At 43.8% G+C, this 17,493-nt stretch overlaps 1 protein-coding gene across 1 annotated transcript in view; it reads left to right on the top strand.

Annotated features, from left to right (window-relative positions):
- Positions 1-17,493, top strand: part of atp2a3 (ATPase sarcoplasmic/endoplasmic reticulum Ca2+ transporting 3) — a 107,439-nt gene that overhangs the window by 51,385 nt on the left and 38,561 nt on the right. Inside the window, exons 7-10 of the mRNA XM_046329771.1 lie at positions 5,312-5,397; positions 5,958-6,113; positions 6,302-6,443; positions 6,678-6,844. Coding sequence (XP_046185727.1) covers positions 5,312-5,397; positions 5,958-6,113; positions 6,302-6,443; positions 6,678-6,844 — 551 coding nt within the window. The remainder of the gene's footprint in view (positions 1-5,311; positions 5,398-5,957; positions 6,114-6,301; positions 6,444-6,677; positions 6,845-17,493) is intronic.

A 17,493-nucleotide genomic window follows, 5' to 3' on the forward strand; every position in this document is an offset into this window, starting at 1 on the left:
TACATGGTACTTTTATATAAAGCAGTCACATGACCATAATACATTACCAAACAAACTCTTTAATCCCACCTCTCTGCCCCTCCCACCTATCACCATAGACCTCAGCTCTTTAATCCCACCTCTCTGCCCCTCCCACCTATCACCATAGACCTCAGCTCTTTAATCCCACCTCTCTGCCCCTCCCACCTATCACCATAGACCTCAGCTCTTTAATCCCACCTCTCTGCCCCTCCCACCTATCACCATAGACCTCAGCTCTTTAATCCCACCTCTCTGCCCCTCCCACCTATCACCATAGACCTCAGCTCTTTAATCCCACCTCTCTGCCCCTCCCACCTATCACCATAGACCTCAGCTCTTTAATCCCACCTCTCTGCCCCTCCCACCTATCACCATAGACCTCAGCTCTTTAATCCCACCTCTCTGCCCCTCCCACCTATCACCATAGACCTCAGCTCTTTAATCCCACCTCTCTGCCCCTCCCACCTATCACCATAGACCTCAGCTCTTTAATCCCACCTCTCTGCCCCTCCCACCTATCACCATAGACCTCAGCTCTTTAATCCCACCTCTCTGCCCCTCCCACCTATCACCATAGACCTCAGCTCTTTAATCCCACCTCTCTGCCCCTCCCACCTATCACCATAGACCTCAGCTCTTTAATCCCACCTCTCTGCCCCTCCCACCTATCACCATAGACCTCAGCTCTTTAATCCCACCTCTCTGCCCCTCCCACCTATCACCATAGACCTCAGCTCTTTAATCCCACCTCTCTGCCCCTCCCACCTATCACCATAGACCTCAGCTCTTTAATCCCGCCCCTCAGCCACAATCAGCCCATCCCACCTATCACCATAGACCTCAGCTCTTTAATCCCGCCCCTCAGCCACTCTCATCCCATCCCATCTATCACCATAGACCAGCCTCGTTTGGTTTCCATGTGCCATATATTTTTCAATTGTGCTGTGATGTTTTACAACATTTTTTTTTAACCTTTCTAATCATATATTATCCGCAGATTGTGAAATGGATGAAAACCTTTCCGACAAGTAATTTGATTATTACATTTTTGGCTGACTATGGCTTTCCAAATTGCCCAACACTGCTATTTGTAAGGTTCATTTTAAGTGCGTGTTCGATTTTTTTTTAAACATTCCTGAACCTGTGACCAGAAACCAGCTACATAGGGGCAATACCAGAATAAATGATCTATTGATTCTGTGTCTTCGTAGCACAATCTACAGAGCTGAGATTGTGGTATGACCCATATACAGTATATAGCATTCTGTTGGTGACAAGGATTTTATATAATAATTTAAATTGGAAAACTCTTGTGTTGAATCAAGTGTAGTTTTTTTTGTACATCGCAAAACATATGCTATGAAATTGGTAAGATCTCCCATTTCTTTTGCAACCTGAGGGCAGATCTCAGATGAAATGGAACACTGAGGGCAGTTCTCAGATGAAATGGAACACTGAGGGCAGTTCTCAGATGAAATGGAACACTGAGGGCAGATCTCAGATGAAATGGAACACTGAGGGCAGTTCTCAGATGAAATGGAACACTGAGGGCAGATCTCAGATGAAATGGAACACTGAGGGCAGTTCTCAGATGAAATGGAACACTGAGGGCAGATCTCAGATGAAATGGAACACTGAGGGCAGTTCTCAGATGAAATGGAACACTGAGGGCAGATCTCAGATGAAATGGAACACTGAGGGCAGTTCTCAGATGAAATGGAACACTGAGGGCAGTTCTCAGATGAAATGGAACACTGAGGGCAGATCTCAGATGAAATGGAACACTGAGGGCAGTTCTCAGATTAAATGGAACACTGAGGGCAGATCTCAGATGAAATGGAACACTGAGGGCAGTTCTCAGATGAAATGGAACACTGAGGGCAGATCTCAGATGAAATGGAACACTGAGGGCAGTTCTCAGATGAAATGGAACACTGAGGGCAGTTCTCAGATGAAATGGAACACTGAGGGCAGATCTCAGATGAAATGGAACACTGAGGGCAGTTCTCAGATGAAATGGAACACTGAGGGCAGTTCTCAGATGAAATGGAACACTGAGGGCAGATCTCAGATGAAATGGAACACTGAGGGCAGTTCTCAGATGAAATGGAACACTGAGGGCAGTTCTCAGATGAAATGGAACACTGAGGGCAGTTCTCAGATGAAATGGAACACTGAGGGCAGTTCTCAGATTAAATGGAACACTGAGGGCAGTTCTCAGATGAAATGGAACACTGAGGGCGTAGCTGTCAACATTTTTGTCTTCAGATGAAACGGGTATATTTTTCTGTTTATGCCAGTTCCTTTCAGCCAATTTCTAACTGCAAACAAGTTTCCTACCTTCTCTTTTCCACTTGCCTCCTCCGTTTTTGTGGTTGTGCTGCAATCAGTAGGTTGTAAATTTGGTTTGGGTAAATATTCCCAGATATTTTCGATAACTGCATGTGACAAATCCTCCGTTTCTATTCATAATATCATTAATACAGTTGAAGTCAGAAGTTTACATAAACCTTAGCCAAACACATTTAAACTCAGTTTTTCACAATTCCTGACATTTAATCCTACTAAAAATTCCCTGTCCTAGGTCAGTTGTTTTTAAGAATGTGAAATGTCAGAATAATAGGAGAGAATTATTTATTTCAGCTTCTATTTCTTTCAATCACATTCCCAGTGGGTCACACATTTACATACACTCAATTAGCATTTGGTAGCCTACCTTTAAATTGTTTAACTTGCGTCAAACATTTCGGGTAGCCTTCCACAAGCTTCCCACAATAAGTTGGGTGAATTTTGTCCCATTCCTCCTGACAGAGCTGGTGTAACTGAGTCAGGTTTGTAGGCCTCCTTGCTCCACACACTTTTTCAGGTCTGCCCACATATTTTCTATAGGATTGAGGTCAGGGCTTTGATGGCCACTACAATACCTTGACTTTGTTGTCCTTAAGCCATTTTGCCACAACTTTGGAAGCATGCTTGGGGTCATTGTCCATTTGGAAGATGCATTTGTGACCAAGCTTTAACTTCCTGACTGATGTCTTGAGATGTTGCTTCGTAATATATCCACATTTTCTGTCCTCATGATGCCATCTATTTTGTGAAGTGCACCAGTCCCTCCTGCTGCAAAGCACTCCCCACAACATGATGCTGCCACCCACGTGCTTCACGGTTGGGATGGTGTTCTTCGGCTTGCAAGCCTCCCCGTTTTCCTCCAAAACATAACGATGGTCTTTATGGCCAATCAGTTCTACTTTTGTTTCATCATACCAGAGGACATTTCTCCAAAAGTAGACCTATCACCATGTGCAGTTGCAAACTGTAGTCTGGCTTTTTTTATGGCGGTTTTGGAGCAGTGGCTTCTTCCTTGCTGAGAAGCCTTTCAGGATATGTCAATATAGGACTCGTTTTACTGTGAATATAAATACTTTTATACTCCAGCATCTACACAAGGTCCTTAGTTGTTGTTCTGGGATTGATTTGCACTTTTCACACCAAAGTACGTTCATCTCTCGGAGACAGAACCCGTCTCCTTCCTGAGCGGTATGACGGCTGCGTGGTCCCATGGTGTTTATACTTGCGTTCTATTGTTTGTACAGATGAACGTGGTTCCGTCAGGCGTTTGGAAATTGCTCCCAAGGATGAACCAGACTTGTGGAGGTCTACAATTTTTGTTTCTGAGGTCTTGGCTGATTTTATTTTGTATTTCCCATGATGTCAAGCACAGAGGCACTGGGTTTGAAGGTAGGCCTTGAAATACATCCACAGGTACACCTCCAATTGACTCAAATTACGTCAATTATTCTATCAGAAGCTTCTAAAGCCAATACTTAATTGGAAATCGGAAATGTTCCAAGCTGTTTAAAGGCACAGTCAACTTAGTGTATGTAAACTTCTGACCCACTGGAATTGTGATACAGTGAATAAGTGAAATAATTTGTCAACAATTGTTGGAAAAATGACTTGTGTCATGCACAAAGTAGATGTCCTAACCGACTTGCCAAAACTATAGTTTGTTAACAAGAAATTAGTGGAGTTGTTGAAAAACGAGTTTTAACGACTCCAACCTAAGTGTATGTAAACTTCTGACTTCAACTGTAAATATAATAAAACAAAATGTCAGTAATTTGAGTTTAATTTAATAAACATAATAGTTGTTCTGTGTTTTTTGGAGGATAAAACTAAAATTGTAGCTTTGTATGGCTTGTTTAAGAAAGGGCAATACTTTAAACAAATGTTAATTTTCAATTACTCGGAAATCTGTATAAAGGCAAAAAGGCCATTTTTGAACGAAGGAAGAGCCATTCTTAATTTTGGGTTCAAGTATAACTTATGTATGAGTGAAGCTTTTAGTGAGTGGTTTAAAGCTATAATATTTCATCATTTTAGCCCCCCGAACTCATATTCATTATTTAAATAGGCACGTTTTAATTTTGTCTGGTTTAGCATTCCAAATAAACAATAAAAATTGCTCATGATTTTAAGAAATGAGTCATTTGGAGGCAATGCCATTAGTAAATAAACCAAAGAGTTAATCAATGTGATTTTTTTATTCCATAAATAGACAAGCATTTACCTCTCCATGTTTGCAGAATCTTGTCTATTAAAACTTTATTGAAATTAATTGTGGTAAATTGATTTATATCTTTTGAGATGTGAATATGTCTACTTCAACATTCACCCATTTTTATATGGTACACTTGTCATAATTCGGTTTTAATCCAGAGAGTCTAGAAACGTGATCAGTATCTTCTCCGCAGGGATCCAGATTGCGGGACTTGAAAAAATAATTCCGTCATCGGCACTGTTTTTATCCCCTGGATTTCTAACTCCTTGATATTCTTGTTGGATCTAATTTTAATAGCTGGCATTTCAATGCCCTTAATAAATAGATATGGAGACAACGGACAACCTTGTTTTACTCATTTTAAAAGCTCAATACTTCTTTTTATTTATTTGACCTTTATTTAACTAGGCAAGTCAGTTCAGAACAAATTCTTATTTTCAATGACGACCTAGGAACAATGGGTTAACTGGCTGTTCAGGGGCAGAACGACAGATTTGTACCTTGTCAGCTCGGGGGTTTGAACTTGCAACCTTCCGGTTACTAGTCCAACGCTCTAACCACTAGTGTGGAGATTCACCAAAATTAGAGTAATCCAGGCAATTATATATACATTCTAATTGTACTTTAATCAAACACCTTTTCAAAATCTGCTATGAAGACCTACTACATCCTCGTAGTGTTAATGGCTTGTAGGATCTTATGTAAGTGTGTACTAATCTGTCTCTACAGGCGAATCTGTGTCAGTGATCAAACACACCGACCCCGTCCCTGACCCCAGAGCTGTCAATCAAGACAAGAAGAACATGCTGTTTTCTGTAAGAACTATACTTCCTGTTTGGCGCCAGCTCTGCTTGCACTTCTTACTCTCACACAGATAAACACATAGCTTTGTTCTGGTCTCAGCCTGCTGCATTCCTCAGGGGGGGTGATGCTCTTACACTAAAAGGGCATTATCATCATTTTCTCAATTTCACAGTATTATTCCAACCTCACAGTGTATAAATGTATATAAAACACAGGAAAATCACATTTCTGACTGCACTGGGCCTTTAAGATGTGGTCAGCAGATATAATCTGGGTGACGTCTGTAGAACCATCTCTTTTAAATGTCAAACCTGAACAAGATTTAGTTGAAAAGAAGCAATTGCTGGTCCTATATGGATGCATAATGCATGGTTTGAATTCAATATTACACTGACCTCTCCCTTGAGCATGGCGCTTGTAACGCCAGGGTAGTGGGTTCGATTCCCGGGACCACCCATACGTAGAATGTATGCACACATGACTGTAAGTCGCTTTGGATAAAAGCGTCTGCTAAATGGCGTATATTATTATTTTATTATTATTATATTATACTCTTGCTCCTCCTCCTCAGGGCACCAACATCGCTGCGGGGCGAGCTATCGGCATTGTGGTCTCCACTGGTGTATCCACAGAGATCGGTAAGATCAGGAACCAAATGGCAGCCACAGAGCAGGAGAAGACCCCCCTGCAGCAGAAACTGGACGAGTTCGGAGAGCAGCTGTCCAAGGTGGGGTTTTAGGATGATGATAATTGAAATGTATTTATTTATGCTTTGTGCTATCATATCTACACTGTTTTTCTGTTTTTGATCTGTGTGTTATGTGCTGTGTATGAGCCACAAGCAGAAAACAAAAGTCACTTTTTTTTTTTGCCCAAATAACAAACAAAAACGTTTTGAACTTTGAACATTCCAAGGTCATCTCCCTGATCTGCGTGGCCGTCTGGATCATTAACATCGGCCATTTTAGTGACCCAGTCCACGGGGGGTCCTGGATGCGGGGGGCCATCTACTACTTCAAGATTGCTGTGGCCCTGGCTGTGGCTGCCATCCCTGAGGGTATGTGGGAGCAGTTTTATCCATCCCCCTGCCACTCTCTCTCTCACTCCAAATTCCATATAAACAATATAATGAATTATCCTATGCTGTTTGTGTCTCTCCGCCTGATCCAATCCTGCCACTCTCTCTCTCACTCCAAATTCCATATAAACAATATAATGAATTATCCTATGCTGTTCGTGTCTCTCCGACTGATCCAATCCTGCCACTCTTTACGACAACTGTCGTCCTCAGGTCTACCTGCTGTGATCACCACTTGCCTGGCGCTGGGAACCCGTCGCATGGCCAAGAAGAACGCCATCGTCCGCAGCCTGCCCTCGGTGGAGACCCTGGGCTGCACCTCCGTCATCTGCTCCGACAAGACCGGCACCCTCACCACTAACCAGATGTCTGTCTGCAAGGTAACCTGGGAATGGTTTCCTGTGGACTGTAACATTAGTGTGACTTACGGCTGTGCACGTACATCAATGAGAAGGTGAAGGGTTACGTGTCTTTCTCAAGGGCACAAAAGCAGGAGATGGCACATGGGATACCCACACTTTTTTCCCCTATCGGTCTTTGGATTCGAGCCAACAACCCTTTGGTTGCAGACATATCTAATCTCTAGGCTACATGTCGTTGTAGTGGATGTTGTGTCCGTTTTTGTTGTTGTGTCGGCCCAGTATATTTAGTTCCAGTCCAGGAAGAACCCAAAGCAGTGTACTGTACCTTCATATCGTCATACAGGATTGACACTTCCTTCATACTGGGAGTTTCCTTGGAAAGCCTCCAGTCACACACACAGAGACTCACGTGTATATGTATACACACACACACACACACACACACACACACACACACACACACACACACACACACACACACACACACACACACACACACACACACACACACACACACACACACACACACACACACACACACACACACACACACACACACACACACACACAGATTTTGGACGGAGAACAGGTGGGGTTAGTCGTAATGGAAAATCCCTGTGGTGTTGTAATGTTTCCAGTCCACAGCCAGCCTTTTGAGAGCTAGCCAGGGCAGGTTGGCAGCACCACTGAGCTGTAGACAACAGTTGTACATGGCCCTCTCGCTCACCCTGAGAGAGCCAGGCACAGACAGCCAGCAGGCAGGAAGCTGCTGCTGAATACCCCTTAGACACCTTTACGTACAGAAACTAAGACCACACACTCTGACACCCATATTGCCACTCTTTTGGAATCCACCAGCCCATCGCGTTCCCCTCCACACAATCTCTGTGTCTGTGTGTCTGTGTGTCTGTGTGTCTCTGTGTCTCTGTGTGTGTGTGTCTCTTGTGTCTCTGTGTGTGTGTGTCTCTGTGTCTCTGTGTGTGTGTGTCTCTCTGTGTGTGTGTGTGTATCTGTGTGTGTGTGTGTGTGTGCTCCACCATAGAAGAAATGCCAGGATCAATGTTTGTCTTGGCTTCCATTTATCCTCTGGAGCAGGATCTGGCTGACACCCTACCTAACACACACACTCTTACACACACACCTGACCTTTCAACTCTGAGAAGGGCCAAACTGTGTTTCTCATTTAACCTTTTTGAACATCAACTGTACATGCTGGCCAGAGGTCATTGGCAAGATTAGCAAATTTAGGCATGACATGCCAGAAACAAACGCTGACACTGCACATACAAATGTAACTGATCAAATTGTGAAAGATGAGTATTGTAATTTTGATTTCCATAAAGTGAGTGTGGAAGAGGTGAAAAAAAATGTGTTGTCTATCAACATTGACAAGCCACAGGGGACTGACTACTTGGGTAGACAATTACTTGGATGGAAAATTACTGAGGATAATAATAGCAGATGATATTACCACTCCTATTTGCCATATCGTCAATCTAAGCCTGATAGAAAGTGTCTGCCCCCAGAGTTAAGGGAAGTAAAGTCATTCCGCCACCCAAGAATAGTAAAGCCCCCTTTACTGGCTCAAATAGCCGACCAAACAGCCAAACTTTTTGAAAAAAATATTTTACTGTAAATAAATTGACAAGACTTTATGCTTTTAAGGGAAGGACATTCAACAAGCACGGCACTTACACAAATGACTGATTGGCTGAGAGAAATTGATGATGAATAGATTGTGGGAGCTGTTTTACTATACTTCAGTGTGGCTTTTAACATTATTGACCATAGGCTGCTGATGGAAAAACATGTGTTATGGCTTTACACTCCTTGCTATATTGTGGATCAAGAGTCTAACATAACACAGAGGGTGTTCTTTAATGGAAGCCTCTCCAACATAATCCAGGTAGAATCAGGAATTCCGCCCAGGGCAGATGTCCAGGCCCCTTTCTTCAATCTTTACCTACCATTGGCCTTGAGTAAAACCAGTGTGTCTATGTATGTGGATGACTCAACACTATACACATCAGCTACTACAGCGAGTGATATCACTGCAACACTTAACAAAGATCCTGCAGTTAGTTTCAGAATGGGTGGCATAGAATAAGTTAGTTCTAAATATTTGAAAAACTAAAAGCATTGTATTTGGCACAAATCATTCACTAAACCTCAACTAAATCTTGTAATGAATAATGTGGTTATTTAGTAAGTTTAGGAGACTAAACTGTCATGGTCAAAACATATTGATACAACAGTAGCTAAGATGGGGAGAAGTTTGTCTATAATAAAGCGCTGCTCTACCTATCAACAAGGCAGGTCCTACAGGCCCTAGGTTTGGTGCACCTGGACTACTGTTCAGTCATAATATATAATATAATAATATAATATAATAATATATATGCCATTTAGCAGATACTTTTATCCAAAGCGACTTACAGTCATGTGTGCATACATTCTACGTATGGGTGGTCCCGGGAATCGATCCCACTACCCTGGCGTTACAAGCACCATGCTCTACCAACTGAGCTACAGAAGGACCACTAGGACCACCATGACACTCATGTGGTCAGGTGCCACAAAGAGGGACCTTGGAAAATTACAATTGGCTCAGAACAGGGCAGCACGGCTGGCCCTTAAATATACACAGAGCTAACATTAATAATATGCATGTACCTTGACTAAACTGTACCTCCACACATTAACTTGGTACCACCTGTATATAGCCTCGTTATTGATTTATTGATTTTATTTTTTATTTATAGTTTCTTTAAAATGCATTGTTGGTGCAAGTAAGCTTGTAAGTAAGCATTTCATGGTAAGGTCTACACTGGTTATATTCGGTGCATGTGACAAATAACATTTGATTTGTAAATCGTTCATGGCTCAAAGTAGAGGATTGACAACGCCACTACTTGTTTTTGATAGAAGTGTTGACATGCTGTTGACATATAGTGTACCAACTGTCATCATCAGCAGCATGGAACGAGAGAGGGAGTTCCCTCCTGTCCTGTGAGAGTATATCAGAACAGGGTAATCTCCCTGAGCTGAGCTAACAGCTATCCCTGGTCCCTCCCTGCCTGCCTGGGAACATGGCTGCCTGGATGCTGGAGAGACCTGGGTTGGATCCCAAATGGCTCCCTATATAGTGCACTCCTTTTGTTTTGACCCTATTGGCTCTTATCAAAAGCAGTGCACTATATATCGATCCATTTGGGACTCAACCCTACTCTGCTCTCTCTGGTAAATATTTACTCTCTGGGCCCAGGCTATATTTGCTTAGTTACAGGGAAACACAGAGTAGAGCTCCTCACGGGTCCAAAAAGGAGCCGTTTCGAAATGGACCTTGGGCTTTCTCACCCGGACCCGATATGCATTTTTTAATTTTTAATATAGAGACCTGTTCCGAACGGACCTGGGGACAACTAGAGCTTTTCCGAGTGAGGGAGGCGGCACAAAACTCATTTTAAGTTCATGTACTTTATTAAGCTGATAATTTTCTACATTGTAGAATAAAAGTCATCAAAACTATGAAATAACACATGGAAGTGTTAAAAATATCAAAATATATTTTAAATTCTTCAAAGTACCCACCCTTAGCCACGATGACAGCTTTGCACACTCTTGGCTTTCTCTCAACCAGCTTACCTTGTAATGCTTTTCCAACGGCCTTGAAGGAGTTCCTACGTATCCTGAGCACTTGTTGGCTGCTTTTCCTTCAGTCTGCGGTCCAACGCATCAAAAACCATCTCAATTGGGTTGAGGTCAGATGATTGTGGAGGCCAGGTCATCTGATGCAGCACCTTCACTCTCCTTCTTCGTCAAAAACCCTTACATAGCTTGGAGGTTTGTTTTGGGTCATTGTTCTGTTGAAAACAACTGATAGTCCCAATAAGCACAAACTAGATGGGATGGTGTATTGTTGCAGAATGCTGTGGTAGCCATGCTGGTTAAGTGTGCCTTGAATTCTAGATAAATCGCCAGCAAAGCATCGCCACACCATCACACCACCTCCTCCATGCTTCACGGTGGGAATCACACATGCATAGATTTTCCGTTCACAAAGACGGGGCAGTTGAATCCAAAAATCTCAAATTTGGACTCCTCAGACCAAAGGACAGATTTCCACCTGCGTAATGTCCATTGCTCGTTTCTTGGCACAAGCAAGTCTTGACCCAAGCAGCTGAGCTTTCACAGGTGTGCCCCATCAGCACTGACGACCCTTCCGCCCACCTCTCCTACTCCGCCCACCAATCTCCTGCAGGAAGTAAGCAACAAAACCTAGTAGACCGTCACGGTGTCTTTTGGTAGTGGTTTCGTTGTAGCAATTCGTCCATAAAGGGTTGATTCACACAGTCGCTGAACAGTTGATTTGTGTCTGTTACTTGAACTATGTGAAGCATTTATTTGGGCTGCAATTTCTGAGGCTGGTAACTCTAACTTATCCTCTGCAGCAGAGAACTCTGGTTCTTCCTTTCTTGTGACGGTCCTCATGAGAGCCAGTTTCATCATAGCGCTTGATGGTTTTTGCAACTGAATATGAAGAAACTTTCAAAGTTCTTGAAATGTTCCTTAAATCAATGATGGACTGTAATTTCTCTTTGCTTATCTGAGCTGTTCTTGCCATAATATGGATTTGGTCTTTTACCTAGTAGGGCTATCTTCTGGATACCACCCCTACCTTGTCACAACACAACTGATTGGCTCAAACGCATTAATTAAGAAGGAAATAAATTCCAGCATTTAACAAAGCACACCTGTTAATTGAAATGCATTCCAGGTGACTACTTCATGAAGCTGGTTGAGAGAATGCCAAGAGTGTGCAAAGCTGTCATCAAGACAAAGGGTGGCTACTTTGAAGAATCTCAAATTATATATTGATTTGTTTAACACTTTATTTTTGGTTACTACATGATTCCATATGTGTTATTTCATAGTTTTGTCTTCACTATTATTCTACAATGTAGAAAACAGTAAAAATAAAGAAAAACCCTGGAATGATGAGTAGGTGTGTCCAAACTTTTGACTGGTACTGTATGATTGGCCAACATCAATAACAAGCTACGCTCCACTCTCATGAAAAGCAAGCGCAGCAGCATACATGATAATATTTTTCTCACTCTGTACGGCCCTTCTGGATAAGTCCAATAAAATCACACATACCCAAGACCCAATCAGATCTGACCCAGACTTGTGACTTAATTTAGAATTCTGGATCTGGACCCGTTCAGATTGGATCTTGGGTATTAGTGTAGAGGTGGATCTGTGAAGACCTCTAACAAAGAGCCGCTCTCCCTCCTCAGTCCTCACCGTGGGGCAGTGTTTTCCCATTGTAGTTTTGGAATGACAGGGGAAACGGACCCTGACTTACTGCAGGTCCTTCTGTAGCTCAGTTGGTAGAGCATGGCGCTTGTAACGCCAGGGTAGTGGGTTTGATCCCCGGGACCACCCATACGTAGAATGTATGCACACATGACTGTAAGTCGCTTTGGATAAAAGCGTCTGCTAAATGGCATATATTATTATATATTATGTACAAGTCTCTCTTGCAAAAGAGATTTGATCTCGGTGAGACTGAAATGAATGAAGTTGTATCTGAAATAAATGAAAGCCATTCTCTCTCCTCAGTTCTAGCAGTTGGCCAGGGGGGATTTTCCATTGTGTTTTGGAGTGATGGGACCTTATAAGGTCATTTTCAGGGTTTACAAGACTGCAGTCCGAGTGGCAAGGATCAGACATGGAATTGTAGAGCTTTAGTTTGCAAAATGTTTGCCTTTTCTATTTCAGTCTACTTAATCATACTCCCATTTTCCTTGGCTTGTTCGTTATCTGTGTGGCAGCACGCATGTAATCATCAATTCAGAGCACAGCTGTATGCAACCTGATCGTTAATGCCCATGGTAAAATTGGTTTGACTTCGGATATCCCTATGGGGCTCGCTGAGGACCATCAATGAACATGGGACAATATTCTAAAATGTTAATGGCTCCCAATTTCTATGACTTCACCTCAAACCAACTATAAATTATATTTCATGTACAAATATTGAAAGCATTTCATTAGAAAACTGAAAGGTGTAGAACATAAAAATATTGTCCCATTTCATTTTTTATTTTACCTTTTATTTAACTAGGCAAGTCAGTTAAAAACAAATTCTTATTTTCAATGACGGCCTAGTGGGTTAACTGCCTGTTCAGGGGCAGAACGACAGATTTGTACCTTGTCAGCTCGGGGGTTTGAACTTGCAACACTTCAGGTTACTAGTCCAAAACTAACCACTAGGCTACCCTCTAACCACTAGGCTACCCTCTAACCACTAGGCTACCCTCTAACCACTAGGCTACCCTCTAACCACTAGGCTACCCTCTGACCACTAGGCTACCCTCTGACCACTAGGCTACCCTCTGACCACTAGGCTACCCTCTAACCACTAGGCTACCCTCTAACCACTAGGCTACGCTGCCGCCCCATTTGTGTCTGTGCTGTCAGTACTGACCTCATTGTAGTCCAGTGAGGGGTCGTTGCACATGTAACAGACAGTGGTCAGCTCCAGAAAGCCGTCATCTCCACCTTGGAAAGAGAACACACATATACACGCAGACATATCAGTGTGGATGACGGATCACCACCTCAAGATGAACTTCGGCAAGACGGAGCTGCTCTTCCTCCCGGGGAAGGACTGCCCGTTCCATGATCTCGCCATCACGGTTGACAACTCCATTGTGTCCTCCTCCCAGAGCGCTAAGAACCTTGGCGTGATCCTGGACAACACCCTGTCGTTCTCAACTAACATCAAGGCGGTGGCCCGTTCCTGTAGGTTCATGCTCTACAACATCCGCAGAGTACGACCCTGCCTCACACAGGAAGCGGCACAGGTCCTAATCCAGGCACTTGTCATCTCCCGTCTGGATTATTGCAACTCGCTGTTGGCTGGGCTCCCTGCCTGTGCCATTAAACCCCTACAACTCATCCAGAACGCCGCAGCCCGTCTAGTGTTCAACCTTCCCAAGTTCTCTCACGTCACCCCGCTCCTCCGCTCTCTCCACTGGCTTCCAGTTGAAGCTCGCATCCGCTACAAGACCATGGTGCTTGCCTACGGAGCTGTGAGGGGAACGGCACCTCATTACCTCCAGGCTCTGATCAGGCCCTACACCCAAATAAGGGCACTGCGTTCATCCACCTCTGGCCTGCTCGCCTCCCTACCACTGAGGAAGTACAGTTCCCGCTCAGCCCAGTCAAAACTGTTAGCTGCTCTGGCTCCCCAATGGTGGAACAAACTCCCTCACGACGCCAGGACAGCGGAGTCAATCACCACCTTCCGGAGACACCTGAAACCCCACCTCTTTAAGGAATACTTAGGATAGGATAAAGTAATCCTTCTCACCCCCCCCCCCCTTAAAATATTTAGATGCACTATTGTAAAGTGGCTGTTCCACTGGATGTCATAAGGTGAATGCACCAATTTGTAAGTCGCTCTGGATAAGAGCGTCTGCTAAATGACTTAAATGTAAATGTAAATGTACAGTGTTGTAAATCATTCTGTGTATAAACAGCACATTCAATAAAATGTATGTATAAAGCCCTTTTTACATTAGCCTATGTCACAAAGTAATATACAGAAACCCAGCCTAAAACCCCAAACAGCAAGCAATGTAGATGTGGAGTGGAAGCACGGTGGCTAGGAAAAAACTATCTAGAAACGCCAGAACCTAGGAAGAAATAGAGGAACCAGGCTATGAGGGGTGGACAGTCCTCTTCTGGCTGTGCCGGGTGGAGATTATAACAAAACATGGCCAAGATGTTCAAACGTTCATAGATGACCTGCAGGGTCAAATAATAATAATCACTGTGGTTCAAATCAAATCAAATTTTATTTGTCACATACACATGGTTAGCAGATGTTAATGTGAGTGTAGCGAAATGCTTGTGCTTCTAGTTCCGACAATGCAGTGATAACCAACAAGTAATCTAACTAACAATTCCAAAACTACTGTCTTATACACAGTGTAAGGGGATAAGGAATATGTACATAAGGATATATGAATGAGGGATGGTACAGAGTGATGGTACAGAGCAGCATACAGTAGATGGTATCGAGTACAGTATATACATATGAGATGAGTGTGTAGACAAAGTAAACAAAGTGGCATAGTTAAAGTGGCTAGTGATACATGTGTTACATAAGGATGCAGTCGATGATGTAGAGTACAGTATATACATATGCATATGAGATGAATAATGTAGGGTATGTAACATTATATAAGGTAGCATTGTTTAAAGTGGCTAGTGATATATTTACATCATTTCCCATCAATTCCCATTATTAAAGTGGCTGGAGTTGGGTCAGTGTCAATGACAGTGTGTTGGCAGCAGCCACTCAATGTTAGTGGTGGCTGTTTAACAGTCTGATGACCTTGAGATAGAAGCTGTTTTTCAGTCTCTCGGTCCCAGCTTTGATGCACCTGTACTGACCTCGCCTTCTGGATGATAGCGGGGTGAACAGGCAGTGGTTCGGGTGGTTGATGTCCTTGATGATCTTTATGGCCTTCCTGTAACATCGGGTGGTGTAGGTGTCCTGGAGGGCAGGTAGTTTGCCCCCGGTGATGCGATGTGCAGTCCTCACTACCCTCTGGAGAGCCTTACGGTTGAGGGCGGAGCAGTTGCCATACCAGGCGGTGATACAGCCCGCCAGGATGCTCTCGATTGTGCATCTGTAGAAGTTTGTGAGTGCTTTTGGTGACAAGCCGAATTTCTTCAGCCTCCTGAGGTTGAAGAGGCGCTGCTGCGCCTTCTTCACGACGCTGTCAGTGTGAGTGGACCAATTCAGTTTGTCTGTGATGTGTATGCCGAGGAACTTAAAACTTGCTACCCTCTCCACTACTGTTCCATCGATGTGGATAGGGGGGTGTTCCCTCTGCTGTTTCCTGAAGTCCACAATCATCTCCTTAGTTTTGTTGACGTTGAGTGTGAGGTTATTTTCCTGACACCACACTCAGAGGGCCCTCACCTCCTCCCTGTAGGCCGTCTCGTCGTTGTTGGTAATCAAGCCTACCACTGTTGTGTCGTCCGCAAACTTGATGATTGAGTTGGAGGCGTGCGTGGCCACGCAGTCGTGGGTGAACAGGGAGTACAGGACAGGAGAGGGCTCAGAACACACCCTTGTGGGGCCCCCGTCTTGAGGATCAGCGGGGAGGAGATGTTGTTGCCTACCCTCACCACCTGGGGGCGGCCCGTCAGGAAGTCCAGTACCCAGTTGCACAGGGCGGGGTCGAGACCCAGGGTCTCGAGCTTGATGACGAGCTTGGAGGGTACTATGGTGTTGAATGCCGAGCTGTAGTCGATGAACAGCATTCTCACATAGGTATTCCTCTTGTCCAGGTGGGTTAGGGCAGTGTGCAGTGTGGTTGAGATTGCATCGTCTGTGGACCTATTTGGGCGGTAAACAAATTGGAGTGGGTCTAGGGTGTCAGGTAGGGTGGAGGTGATATGGTCCTTGACTAGTCTCTCAAAGCACTTCATGATGACGGAAGTGAGTGCTACGGGGCGGTAGTCGTTTAGCTCAGTTACCTTAGCTTTCTTGGGAACAGGAACAATGGTGGCCCTCTTGAAGCATGTGGGAACAGCAGACTGGTATAGGGATTGATTGAATATGTCCTGTGGTTGTAAAGGGTGCAACAGGTCAGCACCTCAGGAGTAAATGTCAGTTGGCTTTTCATAGCTGATCATTCTGAGTTGGAGACAGCAGATGCGGTAGAGAAAGAGTCGAAAACAGCAGGTCTGGGACAAGGTAGCATGTTCGATAAACCGGTCAGGGTTTTGGCAAGTCTGTTAGGACGTCTACTTTGTGCATGACACAAGTAATTTTTCCAACAATTGTTTAGACAGATTATTTCATTTACAATTCACTGTATTACAATTCCAGTTGGTCAGAGTTTTACATACACTAAGTTGACTGTGCCTTTAAACAGCTTGGGAAATGATGTCATGGCTTTAGAAGCTTCTGATAGGCTAATTGACATCATTAAGTAAATTAGAGGTGTACCTGTGGATGTATTTCAAGGCCTACCTTCAAACTCAGTGCCTCTTTGCTTGACATCATGGTAAAATCAAAATAAATCAGCCAAGACCTCAGAAAAGAATTATAGACCTCCACGAGTCTGGTTCATCCTTGGGAGCAATTTCCAAATGTCTGAAGGTACCACGTCCATCTGTACAAACAATAGTACCCAAGTATAAACACCATGGGACCATCATACCACTCAGGAGGAGATGCATTCTGTCTCCTAGAGATGAACGTACTTTGGTGCGAAAAGTGCAAATCAATCCCAGAACAGCAGCAAAGGACCTTGTGAAGATGCTGGAGGAAAAAGGTACAAAACTATCTATATCCATTGGAAACTAGTCCTACATCGACATAACCTGAAAGGCTGCTCGGCAAGGAAGAAGCCACTGCTCCAAAACCACCATAAAAAAGCCAGACTACAGTTTGCATCTGCACATGGGGACCAAGGTCATACTTTTTGGAGAAATGTCCTCTTGTCTGATGAAACAAAAATAGGACTGATTGGCTATAAAGACCATCGTTATGTTTGGAGGAAAACAGGGGAGGCTTGCAAGCCGAAGAACACCATCCCAACCGTGAAACACAGGGGTGGCAGCATCATGTTGTG

Source organism: Oncorhynchus gorbuscha, linkage group LG02, assembly GCF_021184085.1.
Source record: "Oncorhynchus gorbuscha isolate QuinsamMale2020 ecotype Even-year linkage group LG02, OgorEven_v1.0, whole genome shotgun sequence".
Classification (NCBI taxonomy): Eukaryota; Metazoa; Chordata; class Actinopteri; order Salmoniformes; family Salmonidae; genus Oncorhynchus; species Oncorhynchus gorbuscha.